Here is a 24,903-nt window from a genome sequence, read left to right as displayed (position 1 = left end):
TGCTATTGCTGCCGTGTCCTTACCGCCATCGTTTACGCTAAATCTCTGGTCCTAATCTTTAACCCTATTGCTGCCGTGCTGGCGAGCCGCGGAGAGCGGAAAAAAGCTCCTGTCAGTGGGGCCCACCTAATTAGCAACCGGGGCTAGGGATGGACGAATCATTGACCAGGGGGGCAACTGCAAAATTGGCTTGGGCGCTTGGCTACTGGCTACGTCTCCATGCGCCTCCCTCCCTCCGGGTTAAAGACAGGCACTAATTAATCATTATTAGGTGCTCTAATCTAATCTTCTAATCTAATGAACGGGTGCCGGTGGGAGAAGATCCCTGGAGACCCGGTGAGAGAGTGACGACCTCGCTCTTCCCAAACTGTCCCTCCAATTTCTTTTCTCCTCTCCGTCCGTCCGTCTCTGCAGCCGCAAAGAGCAGGAGCACGAGCATCTCCACACTCCCACTCTCCCGTCTACTCCATGAGGGCGAGGTGAGCAAGACAAGACGGGGGATCGGAATCCCTCCCCGTTTCCCTCGGCGTCGTGATCTGGTCTCCGGCGTCAGCCCTCTTCCTCCCCAGAGGTAATGCGCGCGCGCTTCTTCCGCAGTGGTGGTGCTAGCTGCTAGATTGCGCAGGGATGCTTCCTGTTCTTTGCAATGTCTCGAGCGTTGAGTTGGGGATTTGGAGGATTAGGGGGGTTATGGGGCTGTCCCCTCCTGCGGCAACGTTGTGGTTGCTCTGGGATTTTTTCACAGGCACGAGATTTAGTTTGCGCGGTAATATGATTTGGGTGCGGAAATCTGAGCCTCCCTCCCCTTGCGTTGCGTGGAAAAAGATGTGATTTCTTTTGGGTTCGTCTCCACCTGAAAAATGGACAGGGTTTAATGGAAGAAGATGTTTACTACTGTCTCCCTACAGCGTTGAGAGTATTTGAGCGGCAGAAAAAAATGTTTTTGAGTTTGTTGCCGTCTGCCCTTTTTTGAAGCTTTTATTTGGTGATTTTAGTCTTTTCGGTGAGATCTGGTGATCTAGACAGCCTGATTTGTTCCTTCCAATGGGAGAAAACTTGTCTCTCCGGGCTCAGTTTTGGAGAGTATTTGGAACTTTTTTTACGGCGAGCATTTTGAATTTGGAGAGCATCCTTTTGCTCTATCCTTTCATTTGGTTCTATTTGGTACGCCTTTGCCGTCAAACAGAGCAAGAGATCTGATGTGAATGCTGCTCATCACTTTCCCCTTTTATTTCTGTCCTTTTATATATAATAATGTGCTCAATGTGGGGCTTATCCATCATGCTTAACCTCTGGTTTATAATGGAAAACGCTGTTCTGATGTCTTCAATTCTAGTTTTTTTTTTTGGTGCCGTGGGGTGTTTAACAATGTGCATGTTTCCTCTAAAAAGTTTGTGTATGTTTCATGGGAATGCGCTATCTAAATTGCTATCTTGTAGCTTGCTAGTAAAAGAAAGAGGTGGCACACTATACTATTACAACCCCTATTTTGGCAATGCTCTACATCACATTTCGTGGAACCAAATTTGACACCATGTGCTGACATTGTAGGTTTCATCTATGGGGCAAGATGCTGGCTTGAAACGTGAGGATCATTCTAGATTGGGAACAGGTCCCGGAATTTCGCAGACCTCTTGCTGTGTTAATGAAGAAAATGAGAGTCGAAACAGAAGATACCATCAGTTGAAATGCTCAGATAGCAACTCAGGGGAGTTAAGTCTGGACTACGTCCCAAATTTCCACTGCAGGAGCTTGCCAACAAGAAGCCGCAAGACAAGCACAGAACAAAGCATTGTGGGGAAGCGTGGTTCTATGTACCAGAGCTCTAGTGAAATTAGCAGAATCAGAAAAATCCAGGAGGGCAGGAGGAAAATAGACTCTGCATTTGGTGGGGATGCGTTTCTGTTGTTTGATATTGTCGATGCATCCTCTCGGCCTAGCACAAGTGGAGCTTATCTTCACTCCCACCGAAATCAGAGGTCAGGGGCTAAGTCTTCTGTGGAAACTACTCATAGGATTAATCGGGCATCGAAGGACTTTCTGGACCTTTCATTCCGTGAGCTTCCTGACGATAATTTTAAGCTAGATCGACCACGCTTGGACAGTACCATGTTGAAAAATGATGGAGGCGATGGCTTCTTGGAGATTTCTTTTGAGAAAGAGATCACAGACGGTGGCCCCTGCAGAGGTGCAGCTCCTTACTTGCTAGATGTTGAGTCAGGTAAATGTACCGAAACAGATTACCAACTCAAGACCAGTGGATGTCCCAGTGAGAATAACCATGGTGAGAGGGGGAGAGATTCAGCAAGCAGTTCCAAATCAATGTCGGAGAAAATAAGCTCTTCTGATGATACTTGCCGATCTGGCAGTGTTCAGCATCATATCATAGAGAACAACACTAAAGCTCGATCAAGCCCCTTCAAGAAGATGTTGGACCCAATCATGAAGTCCAAATCTCGTAGGAGCCCATCTCTTGCTGAAAAGGGAGACCCCAACTCTATAACCGGGCCTGGTAGCAGGAAAAATTCAATGTCCCGCAAATCATTGTTGGGTGATTTTTCAAGAACTGAACAAGCATCTAGTTGCCAGCCGATTGGAGAAACACAGCGTATCACATCTGCTTTGTCACCTGCTCATCTTCAAGCGGTTCTTAGATTGGATTCCAAGAATGGTGTACAGGTTTCTGAATTTTGTGTTGAGGGCCTGGAAGAATCCATTTCCGCCCGGAATTGGAAAACTGGTGATGAGTTGAACTCTATTTACACCTTACATAGTGGTGGAAAACGATCCAGCGCTGCTGGAAGGATCTCCAAAGATGGAGGCTGGAATTTACCCCCAATTGTAGGGCAGCTGCAGGTTTCATCTTATTTATGCTCTGAAGTTGGAAAAGATGGTATGGTGAATAACTCTGTCATTACCGAGTTTGTTTCGTACGATATTGCTCATGCAAGGCGAATTGTTGAGAAGACTCAATGTACAGAGGCCCCTCAACAGCCACTATGCAGTGCCATTGATAAATCGATGTCTGGTGAATCTCCACAGATGATTAATCTGATGGACCAGCACAAGATTGGAAGAAATAACTCGGATGTATCAACATCCTGCCCATGGTCTGAAGAAGATCTTTATCCTCATTTGGAGATTGCAGCAACTGTAATAGAGGTTCCATTTAGTAAGGATAAGTCCAAGGATATGAAGAATGGTTCATCTCCTTGTTCTGTCAAAGTGGTTACACCTACTGGACTGCATGGTTTACCAAGCGAATCAGGAGCCAGCCCATCTCCCTTGCTGGATAGATGGAGGTATGGTGGAGGCTGTGACTGTGGTGGATGGGACATGGCTTGCCCCATTGATGTTCTTGGCAATGCATATGATGATAACTGGGCTGAATCTATAACCACAAATGCGAAACATCCTATGGAGCTCTTCGTTGAGGTACACTACACAATCCCAACCTTGATGTGCTTTTCTTTTTGTACCTATGTTAAGAGTGTTCTGAGGATACTGGGGTGTCCCAAATGAGAATCCAAAAATGATCTAAATGTCTTCTAGAAGCAACTTGCTGGCCCAGGACAATTACGCACTGGGTTTCTGCAGCCATTCTCTCTAGCTATAAAATCACGTGTAAATTATACGACCAGCTTAGGCATAACTTTGAAGCGTACTTATTGGCTAACCGCCTAGAAAGTCAATAGTTTAAGCCTTTGCAACCTTACTAAGCACACGAGCTTGGTGTTGGGCCCTGAGTTTTGCTGGCAAGTGTACGCACACTAGACCATCAATTTATTGATCTTACTCCAAACAAGAACAGTTGTGATGTGCATCCATTATTGAAACAGGGTAGCAAAGAAGAGCTCCCTGCCCTTTCCATGAAGGCGAATGGGAAAGGACAGTTTTTGGTGGATTTCCATGCGCGTCTATCAGCATTGCAGGCATTCTCGGTTTGCATTTCTCTGTTGCACTGTTCTGAAGCTTCGATCGCCATCAGTATTGAGAAGGGGAAGCACAAGCTTTATTCCAACTCACTCAAGCTGCTCCTTGAGGAGGATGTGAGGCACCTAATTGAGGCAGTCACCGCAGAAGAGAAGAAGCAACAGAAGAAGAGCCGGAGACGAAAGGCACCTCCATCTGTTGTGCTTGACCCGCCTTTTTCTCCCATTGGAAGAGTATAGAATCGTGTGTAGCATTAATTGCCGGTCATGATTTGTCTTGATGTTCATATTTTTTGTATTTAAGGGGCAAATTTATGTTGTTCATAAGGATGGAGGTTGCATGTAGTTTTAGGTTTTGTACTGTTGAAATGTCGAATAGAAGAAAAGCTTAGGAGCAGTTCCATGTACCGATTGGAAGAACATAAGTAGATGAAGAAAGGCGCTAATCGCTTCTGTATGTAACATCACTTGAAACAATGTAGCATAGCATAGTGTTGATTCCGATTGTGCATTTTGAGGTTTTGAACTGGAGCCTGGAGGCGCATCGGAACTGACAGTTTTGACCATTAACCTACTAGCATTAGGCTTCCTGGAATGCCGTGCCCATTCCAGACCTTGCTTGGTGGTTTTTATTATGCATCGTGATTTGTTTAACAGGGGTGGGTTTAGGTCGGCCAGGAGGTAGGAGTTAAAATGTTGTCGGGATCTTGCGTGCTGTTGGCTCGTGTATGTTGTGCTGGAGAATCCCACCGCCTGACTGAAAATTCTGGAGCTTTTGGCGGGATTGGATTCGAGCCTGACCAAGTGGAGTCGTTTGTGTAGCGTTGCTGAGCATGGCGTTGTATGCTTGTTGGTTTGCTAGTACAAGCCAGAGAAATTGCTACGTGAAGTAGATGGACGGCAAAGGCCCAAAGAAAAGAGGAAGACAAAGTTTGAGATGGTGGACCATTTGTGACCCAGATTTGGAATTTGAGCCTTATGTCTGTGACCTGACCGTGACCGTCTGGCTTTTGCTTTTGTCCCTCCTGGCACCTGGACAAGATGAAGAGCCAGGCATGCAACCTGCCTGTGAATGTACTCCAAACAAGAATTTTAACTGCAAAGTAAGCTGAAGCAGACATGCAGCTGAGCTTTTCTGTTTGGTGAAGAAACAAAAGGTTTCCACTTTTCTGCACTCCGGGATTACCAAGCCACCCTGCAGTCTGCAAATGCAAGGCCACCTCCTCCTGCTACTGTGTTGGTTATTCTAGTACCAAGAAATGTTGCAGACCTCATCGACTATATGCTTCCTGCAGACTTTATATGACGACGAGCACTGAGGATCAAAACTAAAAACGCAGAGCAGAGAACTTTCAGCTAGAATACCATGCTATGCCTGAGCTTGATGGCATCGCCTATGGTGTTGTTCTACAGCTCTGCTAATTGCCCTGCTGCTTGCCATTGCCCAGGAACACAAAAGAGCTGCTTGCCGTTCAAATGTTCAGAGAAACTCTGATGTCACAACCCAATACAGCGACTGCGTAAACTTCGTTCAGAATCTAATGGAGCCATCAGCAGAGAATTATCTTTCAAGCAAATCGTATATTTAAGAGTGCAGGGGTATCTTTTTAAGCATCAAGTTTGATCTAACAAAATCTATAAAAAGAGAATAACATGGTCCCAAGAAACAATGAAAGAAAACTTTAAAAAATAATAAAATAAAAAGCAGCAAAAGAGTTGACTGCAAAAGCGTATTTACGTCTCTGTGTTTGACGTGTCTCGCATGCTCCCATTGCCGAACCTCACCCTTTTCTTTAAACAAAAATAACTGAGTGGTTGCTCTAAATCAAAGATCGTAGACTACGATGCAAATATCAAAATTGAACTGAGTTGAGGTAGGAGATAACAGGCGAACGATTACGAAACTCCCACGTAGAAAGCTTGTTACGCCACGGTTCTGATTTGAAAACTTGAAGAAGGGAACACGTCTTGCTCTGTCACAAACTTGCGCCAACCTAGTTACCAAGGGAACAAACCGGTGGGGACAAGCCAAAGATGTCTCTGAATGGGGTGTTGGAAACTAGGTCTAGGCGCATGGTGACCCAAACACATACTACTGGATCTACACTCACTGCCTCTATTCAGACAGCTCGGCCTGATTGTTTCGGTTTTGGTCTGAATCAGAAAGATACGTAAGGAGAATTGAGTGATCTATCGATGATCCTACGGAGAAGTATTTTATTCAATACTGATATACAAATAGTTCCATTAACCAGCAGCTTCAACTAAATCGCTAACAGTAACAGTCATGAAAATCCCTCCAACATACAACATCCAGTGACTGTAGTACAGTAGACTACTTCAAGCTCAGGACACGAGAGAAATGTGAGGGTCAGATGGCCGACAGAAGCATAACAACTAGCAAGATACTATCCCGCAAACATTATACAAACACCTTTGTGAAAATACATCAAAGACAGCCCCCTTAGCAATAATACATCAAGCAAGATGCTGGTCTAGAATCATAATCAGCAATATACCAATATGGCAATATCACCACACTAGAACAACAATTCCTTATCATCTACAGTATTCTGCATATCAAATGATACAGAAATGCCTCACGCATATATGCCAACCAGACACAATTCAACTACTTGACCAAATGATGCAGTACAGCAAGCAAAATGATGCACTAACAGCAGCTATGGCAAGAAACATTTGCGAAATATTTTACAACTGAATGAGGATATGCCGTACCAAATCATGGATATAAAAAAAAAGGCTGTCTGCCATGTTCGCATAACTGGGATTACCGGTGCGTATTGGCACATCTATAAGAGAAACCTTTGCTTATATAGAGGATATGTACAGGCCATTGATGAAAAGAGAAATATTGTCAAATGTGGGTAGCTGAAGAATGCTAATCAAGACCATGGCTCAAGCCATTGTGATTGCTGTTGTCCTTCAATTTTGTAGCGTAATCCAAAACGATGAGGTTTGGAGTCGGGGACAAACTGAACTTGGCAAAAGATGGACCTAGTTTACAAGATCTGGCATGCATTCAGTTTTGCAATGTTACCTTGTCAGAGATAGTGTCTGGTTTCTAATTGAAAAATGGTCTTCAAATTCCCACCAATTGACTTACCTAAGCTTAAAGTAGCTGAAGTGCTTGACACCAAAGAAGAAAACACCAACCAAAAGCAAAAACGATAGAGCAAAAATACTGTGTTTAGCAAAATTTTCAGGTGACAAAAGTAACTGGAATTGACAAGGGTGTAAAATGTTTTTCTTCCAGTACATCATGTTGGATGGCCTAAGAAAAACAAATTTGCACTAATGATAATTTTAAAAAAAATGATAGGGACAAATGTTTAAGATGCTTACCCTCATCTGCGCCTATGTATTTACAATGCTAATATGAAATAAACCTAAAGGAGAATTCGCATCTGTACCAATGCTTTGCAGAATCATTCAGTTCTTTCAAACTACTTCCAAATTAGAACAGTGAGAAGCATAGCCTATCGACTCCAAATAAAACACTTAACTTATTGAATATATTAAATATTGAAAAGGCCTGAAAGAAAGTCACGAAGAGGGCTAACTCCCTGTTCAAAAACTTTCATCTATAGGTGGAAAATGATTAGTTAATTGAACATAGACTGATTAAGAACATGATGGATGACAGATTACTCAATCACTCACCTTATAGTGAAAAAATACCAATTTCGAAGAAGAATAAAATAAGCCAAAGAACACGGAATGCAGAATACTTCTTCCTGAATATCATGTCAGGTCGGTACAACTACACAACAAGACATGGGCTAAGTCTATCTCCAATACTACCACAGAATCTAAGGTCTTAAGCATTCCTAGAAATAAATACGAATGACTGTTTGCGAGAAGTGACCAACAAATTTTTAGTCACTCTCACATAGAATGCTGACCAACCTCTTTCTTTTGGTTCATACACATCTAAATGACAACATCAGATCAATGAGAAGTCAGAACATCACCAAGTTTGTCGAAGCACCAACCACAAATGGCTCCATCAGTAACCGCGTCAAGAAGTAGAATGTCACTCCCAGCATAATAGAGATTGGAAGTGCAGGCAGCGCATGCCGGCATATTGACAGCAAGATAAGGGTGCAGCCAAGCCCAGCAATGATGGCAAGGTAGCATGCATACACTGTCATCAGATCATACATAGCAGCTCTCCCAACAAGCACACTGTAGAAAACAAAATCACCAAGGCCCAGCTTGATGCCCCTGGTGGACTCAAACATCTCAAAATCCAGAGGAGGCTCTGAGGACGAACTTTGTCTCTGCTCCTCATCCGAAGCTGCATTGTTGGTAGATGCTGCCGACACCAGAGGCGCCGTCTCTTCTTCCTCAGGCTGTTCAATTTGAATGACAGCATGCTGTGAACTCCCACCCTGAATTGATGGCAGCTCTGTTGAAGTCACTGGAACCTCCCTTTCAAGGTTATCCATTTGAAGCACAGAACCACTTGATCTGTTCATATCACTAATGTTTGATTGGCCTCTTCTGAGATCCCTCATTTCCACGACGGCACGGCTGGCATCTTCATCCTGCTCCACCCTGTCATATCGGCTGCCACCAGCCCGACCAGAATCTGTCATGGTTTGCATCTCCACCGATCCCATGGCTGAAGCATAAGAGGAAGAGCTTGTCGCCGGGCCGACTGTAGGCCGGGACTCGTAGACGAGCGCTGGGAGCTCGTCGTCCCTGGAGGATGCCAGCTCCACAAGCATCCTGAGTGGTCCCCGCGGCGCGAGCACGGCGACGAGGTCGTACAGGGCGAGCGCGACGAGCATGATCCATGTGGTCCACTCGGGGAGCCTGGAGAGCCAGGCGGCGACGATGACGGCGAGCGCGACCATGTACCCCTGGCGGACGAGGATGGGGACGGCGGACGCGAAGACGGAGAGGACGCCGACCGCGGCGCCGTTGAATAGGAGCAGGAACGCGGTGGGCGCGTCGAGCGGGGCTGCGAGGCGGCGGAGCACGGCGGCGGCGATGGCGCCGCCCATGGAGAAGATGACGAAGAAGGCGGAGAAGCGCATGTAGTTCTTGAGGAAGCCCGTGCAGCGGTAGTAGTAGAGCGCGACGAGGACGAAGGTAACGACGGCGACGAGGGCGACGAAAACCGCGGCATCGAGGAGCGCGCCGAGGAACTTCTGGGCCGGGGTGTCGTTGGGGGACTCGAGGTAGACGAGCGTCGCTGCAGTGACTGGCGGAGGCGAGGCCCCCGCGGGCCCGGAGGACGGCGGCGAGAGGAGGGAGATGAGGAGCACGACGAGGGCCATGCAGATCGAGACCGGGGACATGACCGCCAGCACCTCCGCGCCGAGGGTGTCGAGCACGGAGGCGGCGCTTAGGGGATCCTCCGCAGCGGGCGCCGGCGCCGACGCCGGCGAGGCGGCGGGATCCATGCTGCGGAGGGGGAGACGGAGAGGGGAGATCGATGGGGAAAAATTCTCTCTCGCCTACCAGAGTCGGAATTTTGGTCGTTTTCTATTTGGTACACGCTTTTGTCCAAAATTCCCGGGTTGATGAAGTTTAACAAAGTTTGAACCGATCAACTTAGTTTTTTTTTCCTTCCTTCTAGAAAACGGCTCAAAATTTTCTCTGATCTATAGCACTTTTTTGAGGATTTGAGCACTGATTTTTTTTTCCACGCATGATTTTTTCCTCATAAAGCTCCCAAACCCGAACCGTTAGTTCGTACAAAGGTCACCAGAGCGAAGGCAAACAACCTAAGAAGCAAATCAAGCGCTGCATGGGAGGAAGGAGAAAACGAGTGCTGGAAACGTTCAAAACACAAGTGCCGTTTATGTTTTGTCACAAGTATCGCACATTAGCCAAGGAGGCATAATCCAGCACAACGTTTTCAATTATAAGCTGCTTAATTCCATCAATCATAGCAAACTTTGTGCTTAACTAATAATGCATTCAATTACCAAGAAAGGCACAAAATTGTATGTCTATATGAGATACTTTATTGGAGGCTCTGTTGTCATCAAGATTATACCAGTAACCACAAATTCAGTCATCTTCTCAGAGAAACCAAAAGAACAGTAGCGAAATCGATCATCAAACACAAAATTCTTCCATAGTTCACACTCAGGCACCAGTGCTGGTATTATGGTATATGATACCAAATTGGAGAAGTCATCCGCCATTATCTAAACACACTAAGATTTATTGCGATTGGCCTTCTCCTCGATACCAGACTGCGAAAATCTCTTCCTCAGGACCTCAAGGACTTCTTCCATCTTCACATCCTTGACTCTGAGCAGCACCATTGCATGGTACAGCAGATCAGCCATCTCCGAAGCTGTGCGGGATTGGTCCTCGTTCTCGAGCAGTGTTTGAATTAGTTCACCTGCTTCTTCACTGGAAAATATGCAAAAAAGATAACGCAATTAACAGACAACTCCTGACAGAGGCAAATGATATGAGCTTGTAATTATGCTGATTTTTTTTCCCTGCCACACAGGGTGTCTTGCTAGGTGAGGCAAATGAATAAACCCAGTAACTACACTACAAGTTTATATCTTGCATAGCACCTGCCATTGATGATTTGTGATGCCAAATTTAAGATGTATAAGGAAAAAAAACTTATGATAATCATACCCAAAGTTTTGGAAGCAGGATAAAGAGAAGAATTGGACACTAGGACCATGTTTAATGCGCGGAGTATCAGATTGGGACTAGATCTGTTGTGCTACCTTTTATTCTTCATGTGCACCCTACCATATGAAATTGTTGAAAGGAGCAGCTAAGAGGTTAATAAGGTTGCAAGAGGATTTTATCCAGATAAAAAAGAATCTAAGAATTTATTTTGTCAGACAGCTAAGAACAAAAAGGTCAGGATAAAAAAGAATATAAACACAACTTTTTTTGTTTACAAAATCACTAAGTTGCTGTCTACTAAACATATGGACTACAAAATGTATGACCCAGATCCATAAATACTTGTTTATACTTAAAACTAGGAATCTGTTGATGGCGGCTCCATTCTTTAATATATATGTTTATTCACAAAACAGTCAACCGGATACTATCAATTTTGGCCTCCTACACCAATTAAATCTTGTTGCACCAAGTCAATCCATTAATCCTTCAATCAAATACACTATGGAAGTAGAAATAAGCACAACTAAAGTATCAAGCTAATTCAAAATCTAATGAAGATTAAGGCCAGAGTCATACAATTTGAATATCGGACTCATTCAATGTATATTTAAAGAAAGTCCGAGAAAACAAAAAAAATGTGCAACATACGCCAAAAAAACGTGCAACATAAAGGATTATCAGTAGCAGATTTCTCTACTGGATTATTCCATCGTGCCACAAACATTTGAAGCTGTGGGAAGTGTCCTATTAAACCTTTTTTTATCATTGATGCACAATATAATTTTGAATGTTTAGCTTCAGTTCCCTCCGTCCCAAATAATAGGTCGTTTTGGCTTTTTTAGGTTCATAGATTTTGTTATGTATATAGACATAATGTACATATAGATGCATAGCAAAATTTATGAATCTAGAAAAGGTAAAAACGACCTACAATTTGGGACAAAGGGAGTACCTATTTATTTTACTTAAAATTATTTCTATAATGTCACCATTTTGTAATCTAAAAATAATATGACCAAAACCACAGGTCCAACTGCATCTCAGGAACTATGAACAGTTACAATTGAAGTTGACCTAATGGTATAGAGGAGTATGCATGCCCACTGTGATGATAAAAAAACACATGTTAAAAACACTGCAAACTATCTAAGAACTTGAAAGCAAGAATACACAGGAACAAACTGATATCCCATCAAAAACCATACAGTGACAGCTAAAGATGGCAAATATGATAGACATAGCACAATACAATAAGGATAGCAACAAATGCATTGCTCTATTTCAAAAATGCACAACTTGGTAAACCCGGCTGAGAGAAAGAAAGAAAAGGCTCCATGTTTTTTCTATTAATTGTCTTGCCACTAAGTTTATTGATAGTTTTTATACGCAGGAGCAGGACCATAGAGGCAAAGACTCAGAGAAAGCATAACATTACAGACCGTATTTTTGAGCAAAGCAGCTGGTTATCAAGCAGTAATTTTTTCGTCCATGATGGTTTCCCACTTCCTTCAGTAACTGTCTCCTCCTGCCGTCTACTAATTGTATCTTCAAGTGAGTATAGGGTTGTCATGACCTGCCTATCTTCATTGGGCTGTGAAGGTAAATCATATTTTAATTTTAATCACAAGTAGAAGTCTATTGCAGGAAAGTGAACTTAATAATGGGTACCTTCGAACCTTGTAGAGCATTATAAACTGAAGTATAATAACAGGTTTCTGCTCCTGTATGGCAGGTAGGTCCATCTGGCTTTCCAAGGTATATTATCTAAGTTGCACAAAAAACAAAACATTCATGCATTTAGTACCCACAGAAGTCAGTGAAAGTATTTATGCACGATGTAGGATATGCTTACAGAATCACGGTCACAGTCCAGGAAAATGTCATGCACATTGATGAAGTTCATGGACGTCTCCCCTTTCGTCCACAAGGAAGACCGCGAGCGGCTAAAGAATGTAGCTTTCCTAGTTGATATAGTTTTTGCAAGGGCTTCTTTGTTAGCAAAACCTTGCATAAGAATGGCTCCAGTATCCACATGTTGTGCAATAGCAACAGCCAACCCTTTGCTGTCCCACTTTACACTGTCTAGTAATGTGTCAACCTGATTTTTGGACAAGCACAACAATGAATCTATATTAGCTAGTGTTTACTTTGATAGAAGAAAGTCACTAATAAAGGGCAATGCGAAGCAAGATATACTATGAATACATGTTTCCAACATGGAAATCTATTTTGCAATGGTGGTGGGACATGGCTGCCATGTGGCAAAGAAAAACTGATGAGTCAGCTGTGCTACATGTGCAAAACTACTTTGAAATGGACCGAAGGACAGGTTAAACGGTTGAAAAGTTAAGGAACTAAAGATTTCTGGTATTACAATTGAGGGACGAAAATTAAAATTCATCAATAGTTTTTTTGAGGAAAACTTCATCAATAGTTGAGGGATGAAAAGGGACTAAATCCTTTTTTTAAAAAAAAATTAAGAACTAAAGATATCAGCTGATGACAGCCTGTTATAACAGACCACCGACCATACAACATTGATCTAAATCATCTAATCATATTACATAAATGCTATATAATATCACCACTAATCAACAGGGTAAGATGCTAGGCAACAACAGGACCATTTGGTGTTTCATCCAAGTTCATAACTGATTAGCATTGCTTCCAATGTTCCACAACGTGCAGTCAAAATTACTTAATTGGCATCATGATTTGCACTTGATAACACAAATATGCATCTAAGCACACAGAAGCTCCATGGCGCATCTAGCAAGTTGGCTGCAAGTAGTGTACTACCACAATCATTTCTTCAGAGGCTACTATAGACTGCTATCTTATTTGCACCAACAAAGGAAGCTATACAAATCAAGAGGCAAGCATCAATAAATAGCATCGGCTCACTGCAAGAAGCCCCCATTGCTGAAATTCTCCTTGAGTGGAACCAACAAAACATTGCACAGCACTAGTTGTGCATCCTCATCTAGGCTTGTATCCAACATGTGGCAGTGTGGCACACCTTACCCTCACCAGGGTTCTAATTGTAGGAACGGACTGTAGTCCTATAGTGCCTTGCAGTCCGCCCCAATCCCCAACTGATTTTCGCCCGTATGGAAACAATAAATTAAAAATTCGCGAAAAGAATATTCCAAACCTTAGGGTCGACGGCTACAGTTCCAGGCGCAGACTGCCCGGAGCCCGCCGCCACGGAAACCGCCGGGTACGGCTCCCTGCGCCGCCACCCCGGGGCCGAAGACACCGCGGCGGCGCGAAGGTTGGGGCGGGATGTCCTGCCGCTGAAGACGACGTCGCTGGAGGAGGAGGATACGGGGGCGCGAGTGGGTGCGGCCGCCGCCATCTGTGCCGTCGGTCAGCCGCGCGAGGCTCGGCGGCTCGAGTGTGAGTGCTTCCGCTCGTAAGTCGTGACGTCACCTGGTCACACTCATGAGTCATCGTGCTCTCTGCTTTGGTCAGGTGAAGGGCCCGGCCCAGGCATCCTTATAGGCAGGCCTCCCTGGTTACTTGAATGAAGCCCGCGAAATCTTTGGGATGGCCCAGCCCACCAAGTCAAAAGCCCGCATTTCCTCTCAGAAAAGCAGTCAACGTTCCCCCAATTACTGAAAATAATAATACGGCGACCTCCGCTCCAAAAGGGTTGAAAGTGAACATGAACCCACGAAATCTCAGGGCAAATAAAAAGGGTAAAAAAAATCCAGCTTAATTCCCCCTAAGAAGAACATGAAAACATTAAATTTCGACTAAATGACGTTCCTCTTGAACTCTAACATGGGCGGAGGATTATTCGTGGACTTTCATGGTGCAAGTCAGCAAGGTACCAAATCCTTTGCACTTCTCTCCTTTTCTTTTCTTTTTACAGTCTGTTTCCCGTCAATTCATGTCTGAATCGAGTTGAAGTTTTCGAACGAGACAGTTTTGGATGCACGTCAGGTAACGCTGCCCCATGTCACCTCCCTTCGAAAGGGAACTCTCTACGGTTTCGCCGGCGTACGCCACGCCAGCAAGGCGGCTAGCCAAGCTAAAGTAGCAGCTGACATCAGATGGCAACCCAGTCAGTGCACCCATAAAGTAAGGGCTGACATCAGAATTTCGAGAAATTACACCATCTTTTTTCCCAGAGAGAGAGAGAGAGAACGAAAAAATATATATAATTTTAAAATATTCAGCTGATGTGGCACCCACCCCCCACCTCCACGGCACCGCGGCGTCACCGAGGCACATGCAGTGATGATCAGCGAGGGAAAGCGGGCCCCACTTGTCAGCTTTCTTTCTTATTATTTCTCCCCCTTTTCAGAACCCTCCTCGCCTATTTCTGGGCTGGCCGGAAAGCGAAACCCCACCACCACTGAACTTTTTTTAGCCCTTTCGGAGAAATGTTTTTTTTTCTATTACACAAGAACAGCGAGGAATTCAGGTGGGAGGGTGAGAAGCTTAAAATTAGAAGGCCAGCGCAATAATTGAGCAGGCAGGGGGTCCCTCCTAATCACTGCCCTAAACATGTGTTCCCCCGGCGTATTATATGAGGAGCAGCAGCTCGAGGTCGTAATCGATGCGAGGAGAGGAGGATGCCGCCGCCGCTGGTAATATAAAGCACAAGAGGCAGGAGAGGCCGGCCCCCACGTCTGGCCTTGCTGCTCTTCCTCCCCTCTTCCTTCCCCCACATGCCCTGCCCCCCGCCCCGCCCGGCCCTGCCCTGCTGCGCTGCGCCCAAGGTGATTGATTGGTTGGTTGCTTGCTTGATTCGTTTGACGCTTTCCCCATTTCTTTGCTTCCATCTTTCTTTCTTGTGGATCCGTTCGTGCTTCTGGTCTTATCGTCAGATTGGGAGTCTGCTATGATAGCTATTGTTCATCTTGCAGAAAGGATGGTTGAGAGTTTTTTTTTCATTCAACCTGTTAGATGATATATGATGTGCATTTTGTTATGCTTGTTTTGCCTTGTTTGGATTGATCCAATCTCGGGGGGTCTTTGAGGCGAGCCTTGTGAAATTGCTCCATCCCTGTTGCCCTGTCCTTGTGTTGGTTTCCTGATTGGATCGTGTGTTAGCTTCCTAATGTTTTGTTTGACCTTGCTCTTGCGTAGATGATACTTCAGCAAGAACGCGTGTCCTTGTCTTTTGATTTGCAAGCTTTCAATGAAGCCCGCATCTGATCTGTGCATCGCAAGAACATGCAAATGATTCGATCTGTCAAATGTGTTTAAGGACGTGAGTGTAGCACGTCGAGAAATAGAAATGGTTCGTTCCTGCGTTCGGTGGGAGACCATGACCTGCGCAGCTCGAATTTGTTTTCCCAATCACTGATTAGACCATTCACGACATCAAGACTCTGATCTTTCCTTCCCGGTCGATTTGTCGCAGCTGAATCTCCCCCCGAACAATTAGAGTAGCTGCATTGGCGGGGAAAGCGCAAGAAGCTCGGCGGCAATGGCGGAGCAGGCGGCCGCCGGGAGCTACTGGTGCCACATGTGCACCGTGGCGGTGAGGCCCGCACAGGGCGAGGCGGAGATGAAGTGCCCGCACTGCCACAGCGGCTTCCTCGAGGAGATGGAGACCGCCCGCGGCGCGGCCGCGGCCGACGGCGGCGGCGGCGGCGCGTTGACCGAAGTGTACCCTGGCGCGGACCGCCCGAGCTCCATCTGGGCGCACGCCATCCTCAGCTCGGGCGACAGCTCTGCCCGCCGCCGCCGCAGCCGGCGCCAGCCGGAGCCCGGCGGCGGAGACGTCCACGACTGGGACGAGCACGAGTTGACGCGGCGCCGGCGCCGCGTCTCCGCGTTCCTGCGGCTCCTGCACGAGGTCCGGGAGCGCCAGCTGCAGCGCCTGGAGGCGGCCGCCGGCGTCGCCATCGAGGGCGACCAGCTGACGCCTTTCGGCCGGAGCCTCTTCATCGGCGCCGCTGGCGGCGCCGCCACCGCCGAGCATGGCGTGGCGCTGGGCGACTACTTCCTCGGCAACGGCCTCGACGCTCTGGTGCAGCAGCTGGCCGAGGGCGACGCGGGGCGCCAAGGCACGCCGCCGGCCAAGAAGGAGGCCGTCGAGGCGATGCCAACCGTCGAGATCGCCGGCAGCAACGGCGACGACGCGGCCAGCTGCCCGGTCTGCCTGGAGGACTACGCGCCCGGCGAGCGCGCCCGGGAGATGCCCTGCAGGCACAAGTTCCATGCCAACTGCATCGTGCCGTGGCTGGAGATGCACAGCTCCTGCCCCGTCTGCCGGTTCCAGCTGCCGGCCGACGACAATAAGAGCTCATGCGGCGGCGGCGGCGACGGCGACAGCGGTGGCTACGTCAGCGTCGATGCTTATAACGAAGGCAATGACAATGGCGGCGGGGATGGCGGGGCAGGGTCCGCCGGCAATGCTGAGCCCGAGCGCATCAGCGTTGCGGAAGCCGAAGAGAGGGGCAGGCGGCTGACGGCAGGCGTTGCGGAAGCCGACGAGAGCGGCAGGCGGCTGCCGGCGTCCCTACAGTGGCTCAACAGCCTGTTCTCGCCGTCCGGCGGCAGCAGCAGCAGCTCGCAGCACTGGGAGGATTGAGCAATGGCGACGATTGCTGCTGGCTGAGCCCATCGGTGCCAATGTACATAGGGGGAGCATGCCGAGTTGGTGCCGTGGAAATTTGGAGCCTTTTTCAGTGTGTTAGTTTTGTCATGTAATATTCGCTGTGAAACAGTTCTCATTGTCGTCAAAAGAACAGACATGGGCAGGTATATGAACTTGCCTCTTGCGTGAATTTGGTGCTAGCAGCGTCTTCAAGCCAAATTTGGTTTCTGCAGAGCGCTAATCCGGGTTTCTGGAAGTTTAACGAGCAGCATCATAATAAAAAAAATCTTTAAAAAAGTTTAACATGACACAGCTCAACGTCTATTTGATTTGCCAGCACGCAGCTAGAGTTTCATGTTGTCAACGGATCAAAGGCCAGTTGGTTGAACAGCACTCTACTTAGACACAGCTAGTCTACTGGTAATTTTTTTTACTCAAGACTAAATCGATATTCGATCATCTGCCAAACTCATAAACAAGCAGATTTCTGGTCAATGAACAAAAAATAATCAGCAAGCATGTGAAACAACCATTTTCCATAATATATTAGCAGTAGCAACACAGCTGCAGTTAAGTAGCTATATTGGTTGCTGATTGTTTAAATGCCTAACCTCTAAACGATAAATTGTCACAGCCTCATAACAGCCAAGGTAACAAAACCCAAAGTCACTATCTTTGGCAACAAAAACTGTGGATATGCTGATATGCTTAAGCAGCCTTACAAAAAATCACCCCCAGGCAAAATGGTCTCTCTCCCCCCCTAGCTCACAGTCAAGAGCTTGATGACGGATGCAATCCCGATCCGGTGCAGGGCCACAACAGACTCCCCCGTGTTGCATAGCCCCATCGCCTTCGCGTTTTCAATGGCAAAACCAAGTGCTTCTTCAGTGGCTTCACTGTCAAAGGCCTTGGCATTGGCAGCACTCAGCATCGGGATCACACCCCTCACGATGAGGCTCTGCCTTGCCGGTCCCTCGTCGCTGCAGGTCCAATCGAAGGAGTCTGTCTTCAGTTCAGGAACTACGACAGACAGTATCGGCATGGATGGCCTATACTTGGCCACAAGCCTAGCAGTTGTTCCTCCCCTGGTCAGGACCAAGATAAGCACCGCCCTGGCAGAGTTTGCTGTGCGGACGGCTGATGATGCAAGGCTCTCCAACGGGCTCATTGGAATTGGAGCTGAGGCCATGATTAATTTGAAAACAGCACCATAGTCAACGCAAGACTCTGCTTGCAAGCAGATCTTGGCCATAGTCTGCACAGCCAGCTCAGGATATGCCCCAGCAGCTGTCTCACCACTAAGCATGACACAGTCGGTGCCATCAAGCACTGCATTTGCAACATCTGTTGCTTCTGCTCGAGTAGGGCGAGGAGACTTGATCATAGATTCCAACATCTGAGTGGCAGTAACAACAGGCTTGCCCTGAATGTTGCACTTGAAAATCATCACCTTCTGCGCAAAGAATATCTTCTCTATAGGAATTTCCATCCCTAAATCACCTCTTGCCACCATAAAAGCATCAGAGTTTGCCAGAATATCATCGAAGTTAGCTACTCCCTCTTGATTCTCAACCTGCACATTCAAATTAATTATAACCTTGAATTCAGAAATCAATTAACTCGAAACTCAAAAGAGACTGCCATAGCCATACCTTAGACATCAGCATTATGGACTTGGCATGCTCACCAAGTATCTTCCTAACCTCCACAAGATCCGAACCCTTGCGAACAAATGACAAGGCAATCATGTCGATCTTGTTTGGGACACCCCACTTAAGGATATCCTCCTTGTCCTTGTCAGTGAGTGTTGGGAGATCAACAATAACTCCTGGAAGATTAACATTCTTCCTCTCACCAAGCATAGAAGTGTTCTCACAACGGCAGCGAACCAAGCCTTGCTCTTTATCACAGTGAAGCACAGTAAGAGTGATGGTACCATCAGCACACAATATGACACTGCCTGGCTTCAGATCCACTGCGAGCTTCTTGTAGCTCATAGATATCATTTTCTCATCACCCTTAATGCTATAATCTGTGGAAATTGTGATTTCTTGACCCTTCTTCAATTGAACAGGCTTCGCATCTTTCAAAAATCCAGTTCGGATCTCTGGACCCTGAAATTTATATAAGTAGATGCAATGAAGATATGACAAGTATACATTAATGGCACAGTTGTGCAAAGAAAAAAAAAACAAGTGAACCCACTATTGTTTCTACACACAAGTCATACAGCTCAAGCAATATAAGAGTGACAGATATGTTTCCTTTTCAGACTAGCAAGTTGCTTATGCTAAGATTATGCATAGAAAAATCACTACCGGATATCATCGTAGAATGTGCTGACCATTCACAGTAAGCTGAATTGAAGATGTGTGTCCCAATTAAGAAAGAAAAAAAGATCACAAACAGTATCACCCTATCAACCCATCCAGCCATGTATAGTTGCATACTGCAATTTTCTACATCAAAATACAAGGATGGCACGTCCTGATGCCTTATAGTTCTCAGTACATGTCTAAATGTAACCTAGATTTGAAAGGGACATATCATAGCTAATACAAACAAACGAAAGAACATCAGTGATACGACCTACCAATGCAGAACCAACCACATACAAATCAGGCACATTTTGGTATGACAACAGACCTTTAACTACACATATGTGTAGACTTACTGCTGAAGTTTGATCATATTCTTTGCTTTAAGAATAGAAAAAACAAGTACAATAACAGCCAGTAACATCAATCCAAAACATAGCCATTGAGTAGCAGTAGAGGGTAATTACACTAAATCTACACAAATGTTATCCACAAATGGTGCTTCTGAAAATTACTAGTGGATCAACTTTCATAACCCAATCACAGATATTTTAAAAATCAATTGATGCTAATCTTTTCTAAGTTGTACTATGTCAGATCTGTAATGACGAGAATGTACATTTTGGGTTCAAAGCTACTGGCTGCCTAAGAGGATCAATATATAGGTTGTTAGAATAAGTCCATGGGCAAAAGTAATTTGGTTGGGGCAGCTGGTCATATGACGTAATCTGCACTCAGTTGAAATACTGTTAGCTAAATGATTTCTTCCCATCCGAACTATCAGGCTAATGCTGATGCCTGATTGTCACTTCCAGTGGTGGAAATTGGTATAAATTGGGTGCTGCAGATGTGTAGTTAGATATCACAACTGAATACATACAGTATGCCCATTGCCCAGTACCTAGACACTTTACAATATGGATGGAATATGATGTGTCACTAAGTATATCGAGCAAAGAGTCTCACTAGTTAACAGCTCCCTACAGCCGTCAGAAGGAGATTTACAGGATGAATTCAACTGATAAGTTGTATTTATCATAATTTTCACTGCCTGAATGACAATTACAAAATAAGGCCTCAGGGTTTGCAGGTCAGATCTGGTCCGTGTTTCATGCAGAAACTAGGCTACTAACTGAGGCCATCTTCCCTCAAGGGGGGCAAAGAAACAGAGTAAATTTCATCAAGGTAACCTAAACACAAAGGGAGCTAAAAAAATAGCTGGCAAGATTGGGCAAGGTCACACACTGATTGTGGATGGCTACCCCAACCCTAGATCTGACCATGATCGATTGCTGACATAAATCCATTGGAGATTGATGGTGATACTCATTTGTTCACAATAGATTAGAAGAGCAAGTATGTAAGTTGGATTGAGATGTATTGGTTGACTTATGGATAGGTTGCAACTTCGGACAGTGTAAGGTGAAAAGAACAATATCAAAGATGCCAATTTACCTTCATCAAGCTCAAGAGCACTTAATAAATGATAAGAAAAGACAGGAACAGGTTATCTATGTTAATCACCCACTGATATCTTGATCAAATGAGGTCTGGTCATATGGGAAGTTCAATTTGAGTTCCTCACCAGCTAGTCCAAAACCACCCTCTGTGCTCCATAATTATAAAATATTCTATACCACAAAGCCCAAATTGACTTTACAAGCATATTTCTATCTTGCAGCTGAAAGATGACAAACAATTATACAAGTATCACTGGCTAAATGAGTTAGTTTTTCCATTACCCAAACGTAAAAAATGATCAAACTTCTTTATTCACCGTCTTATGGAAAATTGCTCGGTCCTAAAAGCATGACAGGAAATAGGTTAGGCCCATTACTAAATGATATTGTAAAGGGCCTTGGCTACGTACCAGATTCTAAATCACGCAATGGCAAACTGAGCCCCACAGATTGACTCAAATTATTTTTTGTAATTCAGTATGGTACTATTCCATACGATGCTTATGAGTTCATATCATTGCATTGCCGGAAAATTAACATGACAGAAAATTTTATAGATTGCACGTACATCAGGGGGATGCATCTACAATAACTAAAATCTTGTCCATTCACATAACTAAGAAAGCCACATAAATGACAAAAGATATATAAAAAATCAACAAAGAAAAGCAGAAAAGTAGATGGAATAATTCTGGGTTTTTTCCCCTTCCCTAGCATCATTCATTTGCTCAATTAGTCACCATGATTCACTATCTGCATTTTCTTCCATCAAACCAATTAAAAGATTGGAAGTTCTCAAAACAATATTGTGATTTCTGGTATTTATCAGCACTGTCAACAATTATATAACGCTATCAGACTTTACACTTTACACTTTAGCACCCCATGTCAAAAACAGTCCAGAACAGAACAAAATTCAGTTATGGCTGAAACATAGCCATGACAAGTGGCTGTGGGATGAGGACCACAGCCAACAGCACAAGGAAATTGACAACAGCAAACCAACCAATGGTGATTCAGGTGTTGGTAAGTACAACGAGTGGCTCCAACCCATCCAATTGCAAAATTCACAGGCAAGGCAAGCTAAATGCTGGATGGTGGACATTAATGCATAGATCTCCAAGGACTTTAATTGGTCGTCCACAACTGTCAGCTTAAATGGTGTAAGCCGAATTAACCTGTAGCTGCAGTAGTAACTAAAGAGCGACACCTAGCAGACTACGCAAGCACAAGCAGACAAAGGCATCTCGGGTTCGGACAGCACGAATGGTCGGGGATTTCGGCCAAGGAATCACGAACGAGCAACAGCACACGGAAACGTCCAAAGAACGGCGGCGCCGAAATTCGGAACTAGAGATCACATCTAAGGTCAAGATCTCTTAAAGTTGGACCAGGGGAACCGAAATTTCGGCCTAAAACAGTCACAGGAAGTAACCCTAACCACTGAAACGGGAAACTCCAAAACCCGCAAGATGTCGAAGGCCCGTACAAACCTAGGTGGAGCAGGCGGCACGACAAACAAACCAGGGAAACAACGCCGAATCACAGATCGCGAAATGGAGCGCGACGCGCGAGGCCGCGAAGGTCGAGAAGGAAGGGAGGGAGGGACGGACCTTGGTGTCGAGCATGACGGCGCAGAGGATCCCGGTGCGCTCCATGGCGGCGCGGAGGTTGTCCAGCGTCTCCTGGTGGTACTCGTGGGAGCCGTGGGAGAAGTTGAAGCGGGCGACGCACATGCCGACGCGCAGCAGGCGCGAGATCATCTCGACGGAGCGCGAGGCCGGGCCGAGCGTGCAGACGATCTTGGTCTTGGGGCGGCGCCGCGCCGCGGGCTCCTCTCCCCACGCCGGCTCGCCTCCCGCCGCCGCCGCCGCCGCCATCGCTAGATCTGCGCGAGGAGAGATGGAAGGGAAGGTGCGGCGTGTGTGCGGTGTGGGTGTGGTGTGGGAATGGGATTCGCTTGGCCGCCTCGCTCCTCTCTCCTCCCCCCTTTCTCTCGCTTTTGGGCTGCGGATGTTCTTGCTCTCCAAGAATGGGGGCGTCGACGCTCCCAGAAGGATTCCTTGTGGAATAAATAAGGGCGGTCTGGAATGGGAGGGATGGAAAGGGCAAGAGGTGGGGACCGATGGGCGTGGTCTCCTCTGGTCTGCGAGTCCACCGAAACCTTTTGCGGTCAAAACCCGGCCCCGGGGGGGGGGGGGGGGGGGGGGGGGGGGGGGGGGGGGGGGGGGGGGGGGGGGGCTGGCATTGTTCAGTCCCCACCGGAATGCATGGGCTCTCGTATTAGGCAAGGAAATTCTTCACGTTTTAAGCAGGGTCACTGTACCATTCAATAGATAGTAGTACAAAAAATTGCTATACTTTCACATATGCGATTGGAGAAAAAACAAGTGAAGAAAATTTAGCTCCTACAAGAGCAGGCTCTACGCATGCTCCAAGAAAAAGTTAAACAGTGGAGGGGTGAAATAAGATGAGAGGGAACAGATGGTCATTTGAAGAGATTATCCGAGAGACTAGCGCCGCGGTCAAAAATGACCATCCCATAACGCATTAGCTTGATTTTGAGATATAAAACTACTCTCGCATCATTTTGTGAGTTGCTGGTACATCCATTATTATTTATTAAGGGTCCGTGAGATTGCTACCAAACGACAAAAAAGAAAACTTAGTGTGGAAGTTATCTATTGCGTCGCCTCTAGATTTCGTGGCAATACCTATGACGGACTATAACCACATTAAGAGTACTCTCTTATTTAAGGTGCTCAAATAGTTTTTTTTACAAATTTGAAACCACCTTTAAGAAGGTATAAGCGTTTATGAGGCTATGGGCGTACTCAAAATGATAGCACTATGTACGTGTACCACCTCCCTTTCCAGCACTAGCTAACATAAAGTATAGCATATTCCCAATGAAAAAGAAAAGTTTCTCCAATAGAGAATTACATTAAGTTTACGTAATCTTCAAAGCATTGTATTCTTGAAGGCATCTCCATTATTGCTTATATCATTGCATTGCGTTATTGCACATGCGTTTAGGGCTAGCATCACAGTTTGCTAGCTACAAGATTATCCATTAGATAGCATATGAGATGCCATCTCCAATGATCTAATATTCACATGTTTTTCAAAATTAATATGGGTCCGCAACAAGTTGTTAGCTTTTTTTATACCTCCTCGGTAACTAGCAGATGTGTTTAGAGACGTCCTAAGAGGAGGAACAAAACTTGAAGCGGTAGTCGAGCATTAACGAAAAAATCAACTACATTGTTGAGAAAAAAAAACCAACTACATTGTTGAGAATTCGTACGATTTTGCATCTAGCTGCCTTTTCTTTTAATTTGTGCCATCATTTGCCATGCTGTCAAGATGGCCATGTGATAGATAGACCTTGCATTGAGAATCTCCGGCCTAGGTACAGGCCATAGAGAGGCCATGGTTTGAACGAATTCTCTGTTTTCCATTCGCTATCATAGACTCATGCGTAGGTGTTCGATCCATGCTTCTCGGCCAGGTTCGATATATACAGTCTAATGCTCATATTTGATTTCTTTCAACCAAAGCGAGACCGACTTTATAGTTTGAAAGCGGAAAGTGAAACTGTGTTTCCTTTTTTGTTTCTGAGAAGAAGGTAGAATTCAATTTGTTTTTTCAAATAAGGCGCACAAATATTCAACCCGATGATGTGGCCAAGTGGCAAGTTGCCAAAAAGTCTTCCACGGTATCTCTGTCTGTTTGTTGTCACGTTACGACGACGCTGTCGGGCTGGGTGCCAGACAGACTTTCGGAAAGGTGGCTGTCCGCACCTGAATCTCCTTGCCTCTGCGTGTTTTGGACCCAAGCCGAGTGCCGGTGCCGCTGTATTCTGACCTGACCGGACCCGTGTTTCCATGGAGAATTTCAAACTGGCTGGCGACCGCACTTTATTCCAGAAGCTGGATACAGGACGCTTCGATGGTACACCGGCCTAGGAATTCAAAACAACAATATGTCAA

General features: G+C 45.7%; 4 protein-coding genes across 6 annotated transcripts; 2 read left to right on the top strand and 2 right to left on the bottom strand.

The window, feature by feature from the left end:
- Nucleotides 1-295: 295 nt before the first annotated feature.
- On the top strand, nucleotides 296-4,458 carry LOC117858931 (uncharacterized). The gene is made up of 3 exons (XM_034742090.2): nucleotides 296-571; nucleotides 1,552-3,435; nucleotides 3,840-4,458. Exons 2-3 carry the CDS (start codon nucleotides 1,561-1,563, stop codon nucleotides 4,170-4,172), a joined length of 2,208 nt encoding a protein of 735 aa, XP_034597981.1. The 5' UTR covers nucleotides 296-571; nucleotides 1,552-1,560; the 3' UTR covers nucleotides 4,173-4,458.
- A 3,216-nt stretch (nucleotides 4,459-7,674) lies between these two features.
- Nucleotides 7,675-9,444, bottom strand: LOC117858891 (presenilin-like protein At2g29900). Its single transcript, XM_034742043.2, has one exon. The coding sequence runs from the start codon at nucleotides 9,365-9,367 to the stop codon at nucleotides 7,916-7,918; it is 1,452 nt and encodes a 483-aa protein (XP_034597934.1). The 5' UTR covers nucleotides 9,368-9,444; the 3' UTR covers nucleotides 7,675-7,915.
- Nucleotides 9,445-9,911: 467 nt separating this feature from the next.
- On the bottom strand, nucleotides 9,912-22,964 carry LOC117854537 (uncharacterized). Its single transcript, XM_034736757.2, has 10 exons — nucleotides 22,525-22,964; nucleotides 18,786-19,247; nucleotides 17,897-18,706; nucleotides 17,060-17,252; nucleotides 16,065-16,736; nucleotides 13,729-13,946; nucleotides 12,427-12,672; nucleotides 12,243-12,338; nucleotides 12,014-12,165; nucleotides 9,912-10,331 (listed from the first exon to the last, which is right to left on the bottom strand). Exons 1-10 carry the CDS (start codon nucleotides 22,789-22,791, stop codon nucleotides 10,130-10,132), a joined length of 3,318 nt encoding a protein of 1,105 aa, XP_034592648.1. The 5' UTR covers nucleotides 22,792-22,964; the 3' UTR covers nucleotides 9,912-10,129.
- On the top strand, nucleotides 14,966-17,323 carry LOC117858892 (E3 ubiquitin-protein ligase SIRP1). 3 transcript variants are annotated; one of them, XM_034742047.2, is made up of 2 exons: nucleotides 14,966-15,315; nucleotides 15,952-17,323. In XM_034742047.2, exon 2 carries the CDS (start codon nucleotides 16,018-16,020, stop codon nucleotides 17,125-17,127), a length of 1,110 nt encoding a protein of 369 aa, XP_034597938.1. In that variant the 5' UTR covers nucleotides 14,966-15,315; nucleotides 15,952-16,017; the 3' UTR covers nucleotides 17,128-17,323. The 3 variants fall into 3 exon arrangements, with proteins under 3 accessions (XP_034597938.1, XP_034597936.1, XP_034597937.1); XM_034742045.2 differs by having other exon boundaries at nucleotides 14,968-15,304; XM_034742046.2 differs by lacking the exon at nucleotides 14,966-15,315 and adding an exon at nucleotides 15,322-15,828.
- Nucleotides 22,965-24,903: the final 1,939 nt, after the last annotated feature.

This window comes from Setaria viridis, chromosome 5, assembly GCF_005286985.2.
Source record: "Setaria viridis chromosome 5, Setaria_viridis_v4.0, whole genome shotgun sequence".
Taxonomy (NCBI): domain Eukaryota; kingdom Viridiplantae; phylum Streptophyta; class Magnoliopsida; order Poales; family Poaceae; genus Setaria; species Setaria viridis.
Note: the sequence above shows the minus strand (reverse complement) of the source record. Positions and strands in the feature narration are given on the sequence as shown.